Below are 17,066 nucleotides of genomic sequence, written 5' to 3'. Positions count from 1 at the left end.
AATGCTTGTGGAGCCCGAAAAAAAAAAATATCGATTTTTTTCGACACACCCTAATATATATATTATTGAATCTCGTTCCGTGTCAAATAGTTTTCTCTTCCATTCTTCGTTTCTCCGTGGTCTACTACAATCCACACGGGGCAATGGCGGCTCGCGTAAACAAACGTTGTTTTCTTTTTTCGCACGAAGCTTCCTGGAATCGCTCGTTTTTAGAAAGAAAAACATTTTTAAAGCGAGAAACGCGAATGAAGTACATTGACATTTGATAAATAGTGTTGAAGCATAGAGATACGGTTTATGCTTTAATTCTGCGCATCTGGTGAGTTGATTTACAGCTTTTTGGAAAATCTCTAGTCTAGATTTTTTATTTGGGATGTAGCAGGGCGGAGTAGGTTCGATTTTCGAACGAAATATCGGAAGTGCTTTTTGAGAATATCCTATGGAAAAACGTATGTACAAAAATATTTGTCAATGATTTATTAAATAAAAAGAAATAATAAACAAAATCAACATTATCTTTGGAATGAAGTTTACTCATAATAAAAGTGGGGGTAACTAAAACAATGGATACACAACTAAAAATAAAAAATAAAAAATAAAAAATAAATAATAATTATCTTCATTCTGCAATCTATAAATATGAAAAGATCCTTTTCTCGTTTGCCTCGCTACGATTTCATGGTAAATCCGAAAAAACGTTTCAACGTTTACAATCCTGCTTTTCTTCTTTCCGCTCCTGGATCTCGCACGTTTATTTTTTGCGTGACTCACAATGAGTTCGTTTCTTTTCGAACAATTCGCACGCGAGTTTATTTTTTTATCTCATTTCTAAATACGGACGTGTCTATCCTAACTACATAAATAGTTTTCAATAAATAGGCCAGAATTGGAATTATTGCAGTCTTCAATATTTCAAAGCCCAGGTCTTTTGTTCTTCTTATCGTCGAGACGAATTTTTACACGTCGAGCGTTGAAATCGTGCTTTCATTTTTTCTCCCGTTCCTCGTACGCTCGAACTACGGTCAGTATGTTTTTTCTCTCGTAAAAAATCTCGGGCTTTCTGTTTTTCATTTGTTTTGTTTTTTTTTTTTTTGTACAAGTGTGTTGAACCAGCGAGCAAGGAACCAAAGGAGAAACGCTTTCATTCCGTATTTCGCATTTTTACATAAATAATCACTCATTCACGCGTGCGCAAGAAAAAACATAAAATAAAAATATTTCTGCGCTCCCCTTCGCATCCCTAAATTATCAACGAAAATTCTACTTATCACAACAACAACATCAACAACAACAACAACGGCCGGCGCAACTTTGGTTACCATTTTGTAAATCGATCTTAGATTTTTTGTCCCCATGGCAATAAAATTTATTCGATCATATTATTTCTCAAAGCCCAAACGAAGAGACTGGATTGCGATAAATTTCGAAAAAAATGTGACTCCAGAAATGCGGTTTTCAAGAAATCATGCCCACCAAAATCATGAAGAATCGAGTGAAAAAAATTGAAAACAAGTTTTGCCCTTTTAGCTACGTGATAAAACGTTTGCAACGTTTTTTTTTTTTTTAATTTATCTCGAATACAAATTATTTCCATGGGCAATAATACTACACAAAAAGTGTGTGTTTGGATTCGGATTATTTCGGTTTTTTCCGTTAGATTCACAATCCTATCGATGCAGAAAACCGGACCAATGATTAAGCACGAATTGCATTAAAAACAAAAAAAAAACGAAAATCGATCCAAGTTAATTGTATCGACGACATTAGCATACAGAATCACGCTCTACGGGTTCTATATAGACGTAAGTTTATTTTACACACTTGGCGCATCGTGACTATTATGATTCGTTTAAATAGGCTCATTATATATGCATACATATATAGTCTTTCGTTCATTTCCGTTTAGTCATTTAAACACGCAACATCGCGTTGTTCAATGTCCTTAATTATAATGTGCAATTTATCTCAACGCACGTTGTCCTTTTTCCTTATCTCGTGTGTCTGCCAAAAATACAAAAGTGGCATGATCAAATTTTTTTTCCCAATGCAACGTTAAGGATAGAAAAAAAACTTTTCTGTGGAGACTTTTTTAATACACTTTTGAAGTTTTTTTTCCGCAAAAACGTATTTGTGAATTAAAAATAAAAATAATCTTCTTTCAACTCGCCAATCTCACGCTTTTTCCAGTTCACCCACCGACATTCTCATCCGGTTTGAGTAAATGATAAAATTTCATTCTTTCGGCAGAAGCACGACGATGATTGAACTTGTCGATTGAATCAATATTTGGCATAATTACAATTCGTTAAGCGCGAAGTAGAGAAGGAGGGACAAATCGCTTGAAATAACGACGAAATACTCGCACGGGACTCCCGGACATTAATTGCAAGTGTGTCTTTCACTAAATGCTCCGAGCGTAATACGCCATTGATAATATATTTTTTAACGCATATAATGAAAGTCATAAAATTCATTTGAAATATTAATAAAATCAATGACGATGATAATAATGATAATATCAATGATCAAATGATAATGAAACAATATTCCTTTTGGTCGGTGGATCGAGAGAGAGACTCTGACAAATTACAAATGACCGCACACTTTTACACAGTACAATATGTCAAATTACAATGAAACACCGATTAAATAATGATTTTAATATCGTGTATCGTATTTTTCAAATAATCCAACGACAATAAATATTCCTCTTCATTTTTTTCGATAAAAAGAGCGTCTAACATTGAATTGATTTTCTATTATCAGTGCAACCGATCCATACAAATTAAAGCTTTTAATAACGATTCGAAAAAATCCACTTTTCAAATCTCTGCTCGTTTCTCAGCTCGCCTTCCTGTCTCTCTTTCTCTCTCGATTTACATAAAACTTTCTCTATTCAGTTCTTACGCACTACGTATGATCTATTTTCTTGATAATAATGATATGAAAAATGAGAATAATATTAATAATAGGAATGATAGTGATAATGATAATGTTTCATTGTTTATATACAATTCCTTCTGTAAAGGCTCTTTTACACTGAGACATTGTTTTACATTATTTTTGACCTGCTATGAAAATAATATGATATTCTACAATGATAATTAATGAAAAACGGATTGGTGTGATCCGAAATCTTTGGACTGGTTAATTCCATGCAAGAGAATTTCGAAAGAAATCCCAATTGCAAACGCGGAATCGTGATTTGTTTGAAATCTTCTTCCTCGACCCAGCCTTTTCCCTTCTTCCTTGTTTTCCTTACTTTTCCCTCCCGCTATACCGGAGGAAAGGAAAAATTGGATTTTTGTTGACACGATTATCGTTCTCGGTCGGCAATCGAGGTCGATATTGCAAAAAGCAAGAATGCAGGAGAGAGAATAAGAGAATAAAGAAGTTTGCGCTGGAGTATCGAGAACCGGAGGAAAATACGAGGTCGCCTCGTATATGTCTCGAGCACATAACCGTTCGAGCAGAAGAGAAGGAGGGAGAGAGAGAGAGAGAGAGGAACGTTCACTCGTCCGTGAAAGTTTATGTACACTTTTGAGGAATTTTTCAAGGTAGAATGTCGTATGTCCACCACAGGTGGCCTAGTTCGGTACACGAACCGTCGCACATTGCTACATTGGACCGTCCATTTGTTTATTATTAATTTTCGCCTCAACCGAATTCGGGCTGGTTATTGTACTTAAAAAAATGCTGCCCCCCAAGCGTCTCAGCGTTTGAAATACTTTTATGCTGCACGCCAGCCACAAGAGAGCAGCGTGAATAATGTGAACAAAAAGTTGTGAATCGAAACAATTGATGATAAACAATAGTAGTAGAAAAACAATGAACGTATTTTTTCCTCAAACGAGCACTCGACATCTCCAAAGTCCACAAACGTATAGGAAATAGAGCTTGACGAGGACATCCGCTGAATGTGCCCAATGGACCAGCCTCTGATAGAAGAGAAAAGAGATGGGAAGCCTCGGAGGCTAAAGAAAAATAATTCTCTCTTCGTTTGTCATTCCGGGCAGTGCAACTGACACGTCATTATTTTTCTGCGCGTACACGTTCTCGAAAAAATGCTCGTAAATATGAGGCTTTATTGGGAAATGAAAGTTCGACGAAGAAAAAAACGGCTGCAAGGAGAAGAGGAGCTTCGAATTTGGAGGATTTTCAACGAGGCTCGAACCAGTCGGTGGCTTATTCTCAACTGATAAAGATTCCTTAATTCGGAGCTTTCCAGCGCCTCGCTCTTCAGATTGACGGCATGTTTTATGGATTTTCACTTTATAGCCCAATTGGGAAGTTCCCTCTCGAACTAAAGTGCTGTACAGCACTGGCACAGATTTAGCGAGTGCTGTCTTAGCTCGAATCCACAAATGAGGCTTTCTGGAATTGCACATCTCCTCGTCGAATATGAAGAAAAGCTATATGGGAAATGAAGGTTGAAATTGTTCGACTCTCTCCGCGCTCCCGCACGAGTATCGACCTTGTGCTTCGGCCGCGAGTCTCGAGTTATCCTCGCCTCTCTCGCATTCTCTCTTTCTCCCGGGTGAGAAAGAAATCAATACTCATACAACACGGAGAGCTTTCCGACTGTGGAGATTCGTCCGTCTGCCTTCAGCGATCCTCCTTCCTCTCCCTCTTCGGATCGTTTCGTTCGCTCATGAGAGAAATGAAAAAATAAAATATCAACGATGAGGACCCCACAGCTGGGGCAGACGGAAGGGGTCGAGAAAAGTGTGCACGAAAGAAGTGGCTCAAATCCTGGGGCTCAGACTTTAAACGTTCATCGCATAGTAGACGGAATTTTGGGTGTTTGGTGGTGGAACGTTGGCCGAGTGTCCGTGAAAAGTGTTGTTCGTCTGTGAGTAATCGTGAGAAGGTGCGCTGGCAGCGCCCTCGGGAACTCCGCGTTCGGCAACGTTGCTCCGCTGCTGTTGGATCTTCGTCGGCGACGAGAGCGTCGAGGAGTTCGAAGAAGAGGAAGAAGTCCCGAGATGGCTGGAGATCCCGTTGTTGTAAGTGCTGTTGAGGATGGTGGAAGCGCAAGTCGTCGTGGAAGGAGCGTTCGGCGATGAGACAGTTTGAGTTTGTACGTCGGATGCACTGTTCCGGTTAGCCGGATGAAGACTGTAAGGATGACCGTTTGGTCTGGAAGGAGCGAGGACCGTATACGTTGGAAGAGTTTGAGCGCTGTACCCAGCCAACTGATTCGCGTGTTGGTGATGTTGCAGCTGTGGCTGCATCGGATGTTGCTGAAGAGGAGCCCCGGCGAACCGGAAATCCTCGGTTTGTCCGTGCAAATGAAGATGGAGGCCGGTGGGAGGTTGGACATGAAGATTCGCAGGATTTCCTGGAGGAACGCCGCCCATCGTTCGGGTGTAGTAAGCCCGCGGTTGCTGAGATACCAGTTGGTGTTGGATCATCCCGGGATGATCAACCGCGCGCCCGTTTCGAGGATACGGATAACGCTCTATGTGATTGGCGTAATTGGGTGAAGAGTGCGGTGGCAAGTTTCGCTGGATATTCTGATAAGTAGGATCGGATATACCGTTGTAAGGTACGAGATACATGGTGCGGTAACATTTGGTGGTTTCCTCGTTAATGTGCAGTGGCTGTTGAAGGGGGGAGACGCCGCAGGGATAATTAGCAATAGCAACTGTCTGCGGACGTCTAGATTTAGTTGGCAAAGTATTGTACGCGGTATGACCGGTTGGGCCATCACCGCCACCGGTTATTCTCAGCATTCTGCCACCGACGACGGGATGTTGTTCGTGATAATGAATACTCCCATTTATTCCCAAGTGAGTTTGCTCCTGCAAGGAGTAACGATGACAAGAGTCCGTATTCGGTGCTCGCGACGCGGCTCGTGGCAGTGTGCTCTCGAGGTACGAACTTCGCTCGTGATTAACCTGAACCGTTGACGCGGTCTCTGCGATCGTTTGATAAATGTCATCGATTTGTTTCTGCATAGTATTTATCCGACCGATCGTAGTGTTATCGCGATGCTGGCATTCCGGATTGAGTCCCCGCTGTTCGTCGCTCTCGTCGAGCATCGAGGCTGGCGCTGCGAGGAGAAAAGTTGTGCCGATTTGTTTTTCGTTGCTCGTGTCACCCACTATCTCGTAATACGGCCACGGGGGTACGGCGTGGAAAGAGGCGCGATTTTTTTCCGCAATCGCCGCGGGTACAGCGCTTCTGGATCTCAGCTGCCTGACTATTTCACTGGTGGTTTCGAACTGCGGCTTTATTCCGCGCACCGAAGGTCTGCGGTTGAAGCCGTAATCGTTCAGCTCGTCGTCCTCCTCCTCGTCGTCCTGATCGTTGCTCACGTTCTCGTCCTCCCGATGCTCCCTGTCGGATCTTTCCTGCTTGTGGTTCTCGCTCCTCAGGGGAGGAACCGGCGCTCCAGGCTCCTGGTCACCCTCGTTGTAGCGCCTCCTTATACGCTCGGTCCTCGACTTATCCTGCTCGACAAATGCCAGCAACTCATCGGTCGTAGGATCGACCGTTTCCGGGCCACTTCCGGTCGGCGTGCCTCTCGTAACGTCCGGCGGGCCACCGGAATTCTTGTAATTCCTTTCCTCGCCTCTCAACGCGGCTTCTATGTCCTCCAGACTGTAGGAAGAGTCGGAATTGTATCCTATCGAATCGCGGTTACCCGTGGCATCGTTCACCCGAGCATTGCTCATTTGCTTCGAAGACAACTGGTAGTAATCCTCTCGGCTTTCGACGCCGGTCGAAGCGACGCACGACAGTGGCGCCAAACTCGCCAAGAACTGTTTCCTCGCGTCCGAGTTCATCTTGGCCAAGCTAGTTTTATTCGCACTCGCGTATTCTTTGCTCAATGTCGCTTTGTCGCCGAGTCCGATGTCCGGCAGATTGGGATCGATCATCTTTTTCGCTGCAAACAAATCGGTTATTCTTTTGTAGGTCGATTGGTGGTGATGATGGTGATGGTGGTGGTGGTGATGATGGGCGTTTGTGCTGCTCTGCTGCAAAAGCGTCGTTGTCGTCATTGTTTCGTGCACATCGTTCGTACTCGATAGTAATCTCGACGGGCAGACCCGAGGATCGGTCTTGTTAGGATGCTCTTCCCCGGAGGGCGACGTCCTCACCGGGAAGTCGCCGCCGTGGTGAAGCGTGTCCGAACCGGTTGTCATTCCCGTTGTCATCATTGTCGTAGTCGTTGGTACGCCGCTTTCCGAAGCGCTGCTACCTCCAGTGTTGTCATCGTCCTGATCGACGCAGGTCAACTGCCGTATTCTTTCCTCCAGTGTCAAGTCCTTGCTTCGTAGGTTCTTCTTCTTCGAGGTCGTTTCGTACTTGCAGATGAGACTTCGCCTGAGCGCGTTCCGCTCGATCGTGCGTTTTATGCTCGAAGTTTCGCTCTCGGACGAGTCGCTTCGCGAGCCTGCCATTTTAGACCTCTTGACCGCGTCGAACAGACGGAGGCTCTCGGTCGTTATGAGGAACTTTTGAGCCTCGGAACTATCGCTGTCCGTTCCTCCTTCGTCGTGGCTGTGATTCAACGAACCAGAAATTCCTTTCGCTGCCGCTGGTGGAGGCGATATAAAACGGGGGTCGGGAAACAATTGGCGGACTGCTGAATTCGGCTTCAAACTGTTGTTCAGGCCCAGCGATACGTTTCCAAGCTTGAATGAGAGCGACAGCTCCGGCGTCTCGCTCGCATCCCTCCCATGCTGGTTCGTCGTCTGGCCGGTCTCCGAATCTTCGAATTTTTCTTTCTGCTGGACTATTTTGCCACCGTTCTCGTTATCATCGTTATCCGATCTTGGATTCGAATCCTCCGAACGCTCCCGCTCGAGCTCCTCGCTCCCAACTTTTTTCTCGCTGTTATTTTTCGTGTTTTCCACCGCATCGTTCGCGTTTATCGCATCCGGGTCGTCGCTCCTCACTGGCCTTGTTTCCTCCTCGCTTATCTCTCGAACTATTCGACGCTCCGTCACTGTCGTCATTGTTATCGTCTCCACGAGGTAACGTTGATGAAGATCTGCAACAATAACGTTCGCAGGTTGGAAATCGATCGGTCCGCATATTCTCAATTCAATCGGTACAACTAAGCGAGCATTCGCGGTCGTCTTTCCATCGAGCATTGTTCGGAATCACCTCGAACTCTGGCCCATTATTCATGCTGGTACATTTTGCCGTTCTACACAGAAGGAACCTGCTTGTCATTAAACATCGAGCCTTACCTGGCGTTGTCTGCTGAGCCTGATCGCTCTTGGGCTGTTCGTCGTCGTCTTCCCGTCTGGCGACCTCTTTTCCACTCGTCGTCGTTCCGTCATCCCGAATCTGTACCTTTCCCTCATTGTTGTAGTCTGAAAGCAGAATAACACGACGATAAATATAGCTCTCGATCTTTCACAAAACACTCGCTACGCGAAATTACGCGGCTTAACGATCCGATTGTGAAACCAACTGTTAACGACGACTTTTTTTCGGTACGATATTTTCGCGGTCACAGCCATTTTCGGCTATGAAACATTTGAGCAAATAAAGCCTAGCCCGCGAGCACCTTCGACGCGGGATTCACCACGATTCCGTCTTCGCAACTAACGGAGCCTCAATAATCTCTCGCCCGTCGCGCTTTTTCCCCTTATCTCTTTATCAGCTCGCACACTCCTATCGGCTTTTGTAACTCGAGCACTCTCGCCTCGCACGTTCGGAATCCCCTATGTATACAGCCTTAAAATCCTACAAACTACAATACATTCCGGATCGCACCTGAGAGGTACGGAGGGGAAAAAAACTGTTCGGAGACATTCCCTCGTCGCGAATGCGTACTCAAATCGTACTGGAGTTTTACCACCGACGAGTGGAAGAAGCCCTGCAGGAATTTTTGCTCGTTCGAGTGGAATCGTTCCTCCATCGATCTCTTATTTTTCAACGTGTGCTTTAAAAAATCCCGTTTGTGGCTATAGATGAGAAACCACCGGCTTGATTCGCCCGGTAAGAGTCGATCCTGAAGAGACTCGTGACGCCGAAATGCCCGCGTGGACTGGAAAGCCTTATTTTCAAGATCTCGAGAAATATCAACTCGAACTCTGATCAATTTTAACGACAGTTTTCAAGCTCCCGGCCCGGATCTCACACTTTTCTAACTCAACCAACTCGAAACCTTCATTGGATCAAACAATCAAAATTCCAATAACTTTGAGGAAACTTTTGATGGAGATTATTCGGGTACGGCATCAACTCCGATGAGACCCGGTTCCACCCACGATTCCAATCGCAATACACACCAAACTAAAGAAATACCGCGTCCTTTCATTTGCCCCGTTTCCGCGATGGATTCCTCGAGAACGGTGGATCGAGCACGTTCCCGGGGAAAGATTGACTTAATCAAACGTTGGTGCAACCCGGAGACTACTTTGTACGAGGGTACGACGTACCAGATATGAATTCTGTCTAAACTCTCATATCGCACTATATTTATAGGAACAAACTTTCGGACCCCCAAGCGGGGGTTGAAAGCTCAAAAAGTTGATCGTTCCAACTCGGCCTCGGAGAGTTTCAAACGAAGGTGAGAACTTCTACGGGGTGTCTCGAAACTGCCACGCGGGGGCTTGGCAAGATCGATAAGTCGTCAACATCCATGCCAGCTGCTTCTTTCTCTCCTGTCAAGCAGAATTGATGAGATTTTTATCGTCGAGTAGGGAATATGCCGTCCAAGCTCCCAATCTCTTTCCTCGGGGAACAGGAAGCTTGAAAATATATATACAAAAAAATGTACATCCTTGGTGCTCGATACGTGAGCCCCGAAAGTCAAAAACATCCGAGCCCGTTCCGCTGGAGCTTGCCGTTGTCACTATTTTGTTATGCGAGAGAGGAGAGAAAAGGAAAATACACAGATTCACACACGAGACAAAACGGATACTCGTTTCCCCAAGATTCTCTTTCTTATTCTCTCCCTCTTGTTCACGTGTAAAAACATGTCTTGTTACACGCGACACTCGAGGCATTCCTGTGAGTCGGCGAGAGTGCCATCACGAATATAAAACGGATTACGTGAAAAATTCTACCGATATTTCTACACGGGCGATTCTAGATAAAATCGACCAAAGCCTGGTCTTCTCTTTTTCAGTTCATTTGCACTAGCCCCACAGAGACTTGTGGGGCTATTGCAAATTTTTTTTGGCACGATTGAACTAAAACTTTGAAACCAAAATGTCTGCTGGTCGATCTCCGTAGGCATTAACCCAGTTGAAAAAAATCTTTCGGAATCGATTGAAGTTTGCTGCACAAAATTTTATAAAAGCATGGTATTGGTAAGCAAACATTTGTCGAACTTTCAACTCCTCAAGACGGTTTGCGACTCGTGAAATTTGATTTTCCCCGTCAGAAATCGGCTTTGCGCAATCCAATTTTGGACAGGGGTGAGTTGACACGTATCCGTACATATTTATACGTGTTTACACGCCCACTTTGTGATGAGAGAGGGGAATCGAACGAAATAGGGGCCAAGCAGACTCTTTCGCTACCACGAGAATTCGAATTTTACGTTTGAACTGACATCGAGAGCATTAGCCTCGACAGTTCTTGACTTACATACATATATGTTGTATATATTTCAGGAGGGTCTAGTGTGGCATTAAGAATTCATGAGAGGCTAAAGTACCGTGAAGATGAGAGGTGTGCGATCCCGGGGATCGAAACACACGTATAGGAAAAGGGACACGAAGCCATCGATGTCCAAAGACAATGCCGAGTCAGCGATCCCTTTTTTACTCGTCTTCAGGCTTTCCACGGAATCGAAATAATCTATATTTCAGCATTAATCCATCTAATTGAAACTCAGTGGGATTCGTGTTAATCGATTTGTGAAATAAAAAGGTTGGACAATCTAGTATTAAACGGATTCGAAAAAATGCTGCGCCCAGAAATCTTACAATCTGCAACAAAGGATCGAACGTTACTTTTCCGGAAATCAGTGGAAAGTCGTTGAATGAAGATGAACGGAGAGTTGGAACGCTTAAAGAGGGTTCGAATAGAAATCCATGAAATGCTCGATGAAGTCTCAAATTGAATATCGAATGGAACCGATAGATAAGACTGACAGCTGTTCTCCTTGGAAGCCTCGAACGGTGCATTTTTTCTCATTTCTTATGTCATTCAAGTCTCATGCAGACATATCCCAACGGATTTTAGGTTGTCTTCAATATTTCGCGGGGAAACTCTGAAAAGCACTTTTCCCAAATTTTTTCGACACCCGAATGAGCGGTTAGTAATGAATTGCTTTTGAAACGGGCGATAAAAAATTGATAATTACAGTGCAAAATGTTACACGGTTTTCGACGTTGTCCCAAGGCTTAAGGCCCTGGACGACAGTGATTTTTTTCATTTTCTTTGAGATGCGTTTGTTAAGAATACTCTCAAGGAACGATTTAGAGAAATTTCCAAAGTTGACGGAGATACAGCTGCAGCGGTTAAAGCATACGAAACAAACAAAAAATAAATAAAAAATTTAGCTTGCGGGTCGAATTGTCCTTCAGTAAAACTTTGAGCGCGTTGATCTCGAAATCACGCTTTCCAACCTGGCTGACAACGTATTAAAAAATCCTATACATCCGATTTGCAGATACCAAATCTTGAAATGTTCGAAAATCTTTGAAAATCGTTGACACCGTGTAGGGGCCCTTCAATTTTTTTCCATGGACGATGAGAATCATGCGTAAAAGTGGGAACTAAAATTGGCAGGTCTGCCATATTTTTTAACAATCCCATGAACCTACATGTCTAGTTTCATAATATATTTTTATTGGTCAAATGAACCGTATGGCTTAGTTGTCGTCAGCCACCAAACTACACTTTAGATTCGACTTAAAAAATTTTTATACAGTCGTCTGTGTGTATACATTGTATATGAGCAATAATAAAAAGAATTCAATTACTCGTTTGCTTGAAAAAAATGATGAAAAATAGACTTTCGCCGGGCGTTCGTACTTCAAGGGCCTTAAAAATGTTGCAGCACTTTCGAACGAATGTTCAAAAACTCGAAAATAATAATGGTGGTATGAAATTAAAAAAAATAACGCCAAGGCGAAATCACTGAAAGACGTAAAAAATGTACGTCCATGCACGAAATGTTTGTGCCTTAATGTAATTAGCCGTGGTGTGAAATTTCGGCAACAACTGGCAAAGCGATTGCCACAAATTCAACTCAAGTTTGTTGGATCGGCGTTACGTGCTAAGCTAGAGGGAGGCGAAATTGTCCTCGATTTTAATTAACGCTCACGGAATCGCTCTCAATTCACGGTGCAATGACTCGTTTAACGAGTTCACATGTACGTGTATGTATAAAATGACGAAAATAGACGTTGCATGTGTTCATCATTAAACTTATCATAGTATTCCATTTGCTCGGTCAGCATGATGTTGGATAGCGTGACAAGACAGTATTAAATGATTTTAATCTTTATTCGAGTTGTTCAAGAAAAGTATTTTCATCGTCAAGAAGTCCGTGCTTCAATCGAGTAATAATATTTCAACTGATAAATTCTTATTCTTCGAAAGTAATTGAGCATGAATGATTCTGAAGATTTATGCAGAGAAATGAACCAAGACATAAAAATCTTGGCATTGGTTTGTGCGAAAAACTCATGGGACTTTTTTCCCTCATTTTCCTGTCTCACTCTCTCGAGTACATATAAATAACGCTCCACAGAGCGGAAGTAACTAAGGGGCTGCGGTAAGCTTATCTGTGTACAAGTACGAACGCAGCGTATCACCAGGCTGCCCAGGTAAAATAATCTCCCTCTTTTTTCTCATGGCGAGGATGCTAGACTAGTAGAGGATATTGCGGTTTTTCAACGCGGGGCTTTAAACTTTTATTCGCTAGAGTAGGGGAGAGCGAGAGCGGGAAAGCCTGTGTGCTGGACTCTTAGCCAGATGAGAGTTTTAACTGGATATATGCGAGTCCGGAGTGTTCGGAGAGTCGTGAGTTTTCGTGAACTTCAAGATCGTAAAATTCTAAATAAAAAAGTCCTCGGGCATTTTTCTCTGCGCCCCGGCGTTCGAGAGATATTGAATAAATTGGCAGCAGCCAATACGGTGCGTCAGGAGGGGCGGAGGGGGGAGGGTTGCGCCGCCCCGTACGTCCTTCCTGCACAACCGATTGGTCGTGGCTCATGGATTCGAATATCTCGTGAACTACAGCTCCGAGAAAAAAATGCTTCGAGACTTTTCTATTCAGAATTTCACGATCTAATCAGCCTCGCAACCTCCGCAGTCCAAATCTTGGGACATCCTCTGTACACACGCGAACATTGATCGAGTTCTAACTGAAAACGCAGCGGTGCATACCTATCGTAATTGCCCCGTTCGCTTCCTTATCCTTCGCCTTGTCGCTCCTTTTTTCCCCTTTCTCATCGTATTATTTCCTGTTCCCTTGGAATGTCCCCGTTGCTAACCATCCCAGTGCATCATATGCGGGTGCCGTTTCCGTTACGTTTACCGCCTTCACGAGCTTTGAGACTGCACACTCGTAGACTCGAGGGGGAAAGAAAAAAATTTGAAACACGTCTGTGGCCAACGATGCGAGAACGAGAGTTTTCTCCGTCCTTTTCTTCAACAATGGAATTTGTCATTTTTTCAAATGCTCCGTACCATCCAATCGGATCACACTAAACTGCGCTTTTCACTCTTCGAGAATGGTTCTCTCGAACATTCGAAAAAGACGCACACGCTGCTCTTAACTTTACAGACTTTTCGGCATTTTTTGAGGGGGGGTTCCCGAATTACTTTCGACCGGTCGTACAATTCTAATATATATATATAAGTGTATACAAATTGAGAGGCCGGAGCGTGTATACCGGATGTAGATTCAGAGCCAGGCTAGCGTGACTCCGGTTTGTGGTTCGAAGGTACATGGAAGAGAACTCCCAACTGAGGTTAGTTCGTGTCCGTCTCGCGACCCTCTTTTCCTCTCGCCATGACCCGCACCCTTCGTCCTTCTATCTGCTAATATCTTTTTTCTAATGTATACATATTCATGCATTTTTTATATTAAAAAAAAAGCCGCTTACGCACGGGTACAGGTCTACGAAGATTTTTTATGAGCCAACCATAAAAAGTGTAACCCTGAGACAGTTTAATATGTGAATCCGAGCCACCTGAGGGCGGTTGTCTCATGAGATTGAGATTAAAATGCGAACAGATTCCTTCACTTCTCCTTTTCTTTAAAATTTTCGTTTTTTTTTTCTACTTTTTAAAGAAACGTTGTGTTTTTATGGGGATGCTGAATCAGCGACAGTTTAATTTTTGCCTCTTCGCGCACGTTTTTGGAGCACGTATTAATTCACCGTATTGAAGAATTTAGCCTCGAAAGTAAAATGCATTGTTTCCTTCACTCTCGCCAACGTCATAATCGCCCCAAAGTCACGTATATAGAGCCTCGATCCTCGTACGCAACTACCGTGACCTCGAATTCCCACGATCTCTTGGCACTTGACTTCTGTATGTGTGAATTTTACCATATTTCACAGAATGTGCGATCTCCTTGACTCTGGCTAATTCTGTTCGTACGAAAGTTGGCCCTTTTTGTAGCTACTTTTCACGGTTTTATGTAAACGCGAAAAACCAACGGTGGCGAGAAATCGAAAAAGCAATCTCGACCTTGTCGACGGGTCAAGACGCCTCCGGCTGATCAGCCCTCTTTTTGTACGTTTTCAATGATCGCTTTTAATCACAGGGAATAATCGATTGAATCGATCGGGTTTGCGACATTGGAAGTTGGAGGAATAAAGTGTAAGCCGAAAAGATTTTCGGACGTGAAATTTCAAAAGAACATTTCACGCTGCACCGAATTGACTGAAGATTGAGAATCGGGAGTGAGTTCCGGAAAATTTCTAAAGATTCCGGTGATGGATCACAGTCGGAAGGGCTTGAAATGTGGCTCGCGTTCGACGTTGGGAACGCAACGGCGTGGATTTTCGATCAGCCCATTTGCCGATATTGCAGATACGATTTTGTAGGGTTGAAAGGCAGAAGATTGAAATATGCACAATAAATGTGACGGCATTGGAGCGAATATCATGCAGGAATTGCGTTTTTAGTGGAAGGCAGTGAAATTACGAAAATTCCAATGTCGATTATCGGTTTTCAGGGAGGTAGACAAATTTGGAGAATTTTCAATGCTCACGGTAGAAAATAATTCACTTTTCGGTGAATCCCGATACATTTTGAAAGCCTCTTTTTCCTCAATAATAGATTCACGAGTCCCTCGGGGGGAGGGGATTTAATTAGCATGAAAATAATTAAAAGGAGTGAAATATTTTTTGTTTCCGCATTGATACCTTTTCATTGAATAGCTTATCGAATCACCGTCGGATTATCGTCAAGGCAAAAAAGCAGCGAGCGTCATTTCCTTTTGTGTTTCTTAATTGGGAAAACGTATAAATTTTATTACCGGCTTCTCTATTTATTCGAGCATGATTGAGAAAAAATTCGTGTTTCATCGTTATCATCGCGGAACATTTTTCACGATTTTACGCATCGTCGATTCTTACATAAACGTTATTTTTCACGATATAAAGCAAAATGAATTGAGACTAAAAATATAATGCGCCCGTGGCGAGTCGCTTCTGCGAATACGTATTTTATTCACGCTCCAAAAAACGCGCTTCCCCCTTTCGCAGAGATGGGCGCGATTAATTATTTCGGAAATTCGATGTTTTTTCCGTGCGGTAGCCATTGCCAAAATTTCGTGAATATACTTGCGTGGAAACGCCCAAAAATTACAAATGATTTTTGCGAGCGAAAATATCATAAAATTAGTTTCCCGCGAAAGCTTTTGAAATCGAAAGGAAAAATCAAAGCTTATTGGGGTTTTCATTAAATTTGCGTACTTTAATTGTCGCGCGATCTCATGAAGCTTCATTTATTACGCCCGAGAAATTTTTGCGACAAAGCGAACGCTCACACACTAATTGCATGTCTGGGCTTGACCTTTTTTCAATCAATTTCTCTTCGCCGTTCATTTCATTTTTTATTCATTGACATTTTCCTACTTCCTGATTGCTCGTTCATCCGCAGCCCGGAATATTGCTCAAGATAGCGCATCAGTTTTTTTTATTTTATTATTTTTTTTCCAATAAAAATATCATCCAATCTTCGCCCATCCGTGGAAGATTGTGAAGCAAAGACCACGTGCGTCTCATCCCTCGAACCTCGACATTACTTTTTTATATTTTTCGCTTTACGTAGGATAATATAATATTTTCAACTTTCAATGACCTGCAAAAGGTGTGACTTTTAGAAATACCATTGCCATTCTTGGGCTGCGATTACGTTTATTTTTTATTATTTAAAAGATTAATGTTATTAAAAAACGTTATTTACAATTTTCTCAATTCGTCTCGTTCTACAAGAATAATTTTTTCTTGTTCTCTTTTTTCGAAAATTCAAAATTCCGCTGTTTTGTTTTCATTCGTCGGAATCTTTGGTTTAATCGTAGCTGAGCTGCTGTCGAACGTTATATCTCATTTTCCTCTCTCTCCCTCGCTCCGAGCTCGGTTTCTAGCGTGCGGTGGATTTGACCGCGTTTCATTCACCACTCACGACAATTCCTGACCAACGAACAATCACGACTACGCCGTGTTTCACAGGACGAATTTGTAAAACTATTACAGGCGAGAAAGCCAATGAAAAAAAAAATAAATAAGCCGATTTCATTACGACGAACCGTCGAAATCAATTCGGTCGAGATGATCCGACGTTTAGGGAACTTTTGGAATTGGAGTGAAAAAGAAGCATTTTTCATTATCGAACAGCAATTTCGTCGAGGGCTGAATCCCCTTAATCCCATCGAATCGATACAAAATTCAATTTATTTTCTTCTTCCTCAATTTCCATAAAGCATCGAAACCAATTAACTCGCGCGTATCTCTAATTTTTAATATATTCTCAAATGAAAGCGAGCAAAGCTTCACGATTCCCGAGCAGTTTGGCCGGGAAATGAATTGAATTAAATTTGGATCGATTTTATGCGCAAAAAGTGTCGATTTTATGCCTCCAATTGCCATTAAACATCGAAAACATTCAGCTCGAATGTTTCA

The 17,066-nt window shown here is 42.9% G+C and overlaps 1 protein-coding gene across 1 annotated transcript in view; it reads right to left on the bottom strand.

Annotated features, from left to right (window-relative positions):
• Window positions 1-270: 270 nt before the first annotated feature.
• The window catches only part of LOC122417165 (dentin sialophosphoprotein), a 28,643-nt gene continuing 11,847 nt past the window's right edge, over window positions 271-17,066 (bottom strand). The window contains exons 2-3 of the mRNA XM_043430471.1: window positions 8,205-8,330; window positions 271-8,002 (exon numbers count right to left, since the gene is read on the bottom strand). Coding sequence (XP_043286406.1) covers window positions 4,767-8,002; window positions 8,205-8,330 — 3,362 coding nt within the window. The 3' untranslated portion in view covers window positions 271-4,766. The remainder of the gene's footprint in view (window positions 8,003-8,204; window positions 8,331-17,066) is intronic.

This window comes from Venturia canescens, chromosome 10 (genome assembly GCF_019457755.1).
Source record: "Venturia canescens isolate UGA chromosome 10, ASM1945775v1, whole genome shotgun sequence".
Classification (NCBI taxonomy): Eukaryota; Metazoa; Arthropoda; class Insecta; order Hymenoptera; family Ichneumonidae; genus Venturia; species Venturia canescens.
The sequence above is the reverse complement of the archived record's forward strand: the minus strand, read 5'-3'. Positions and strand labels throughout refer to the sequence as shown.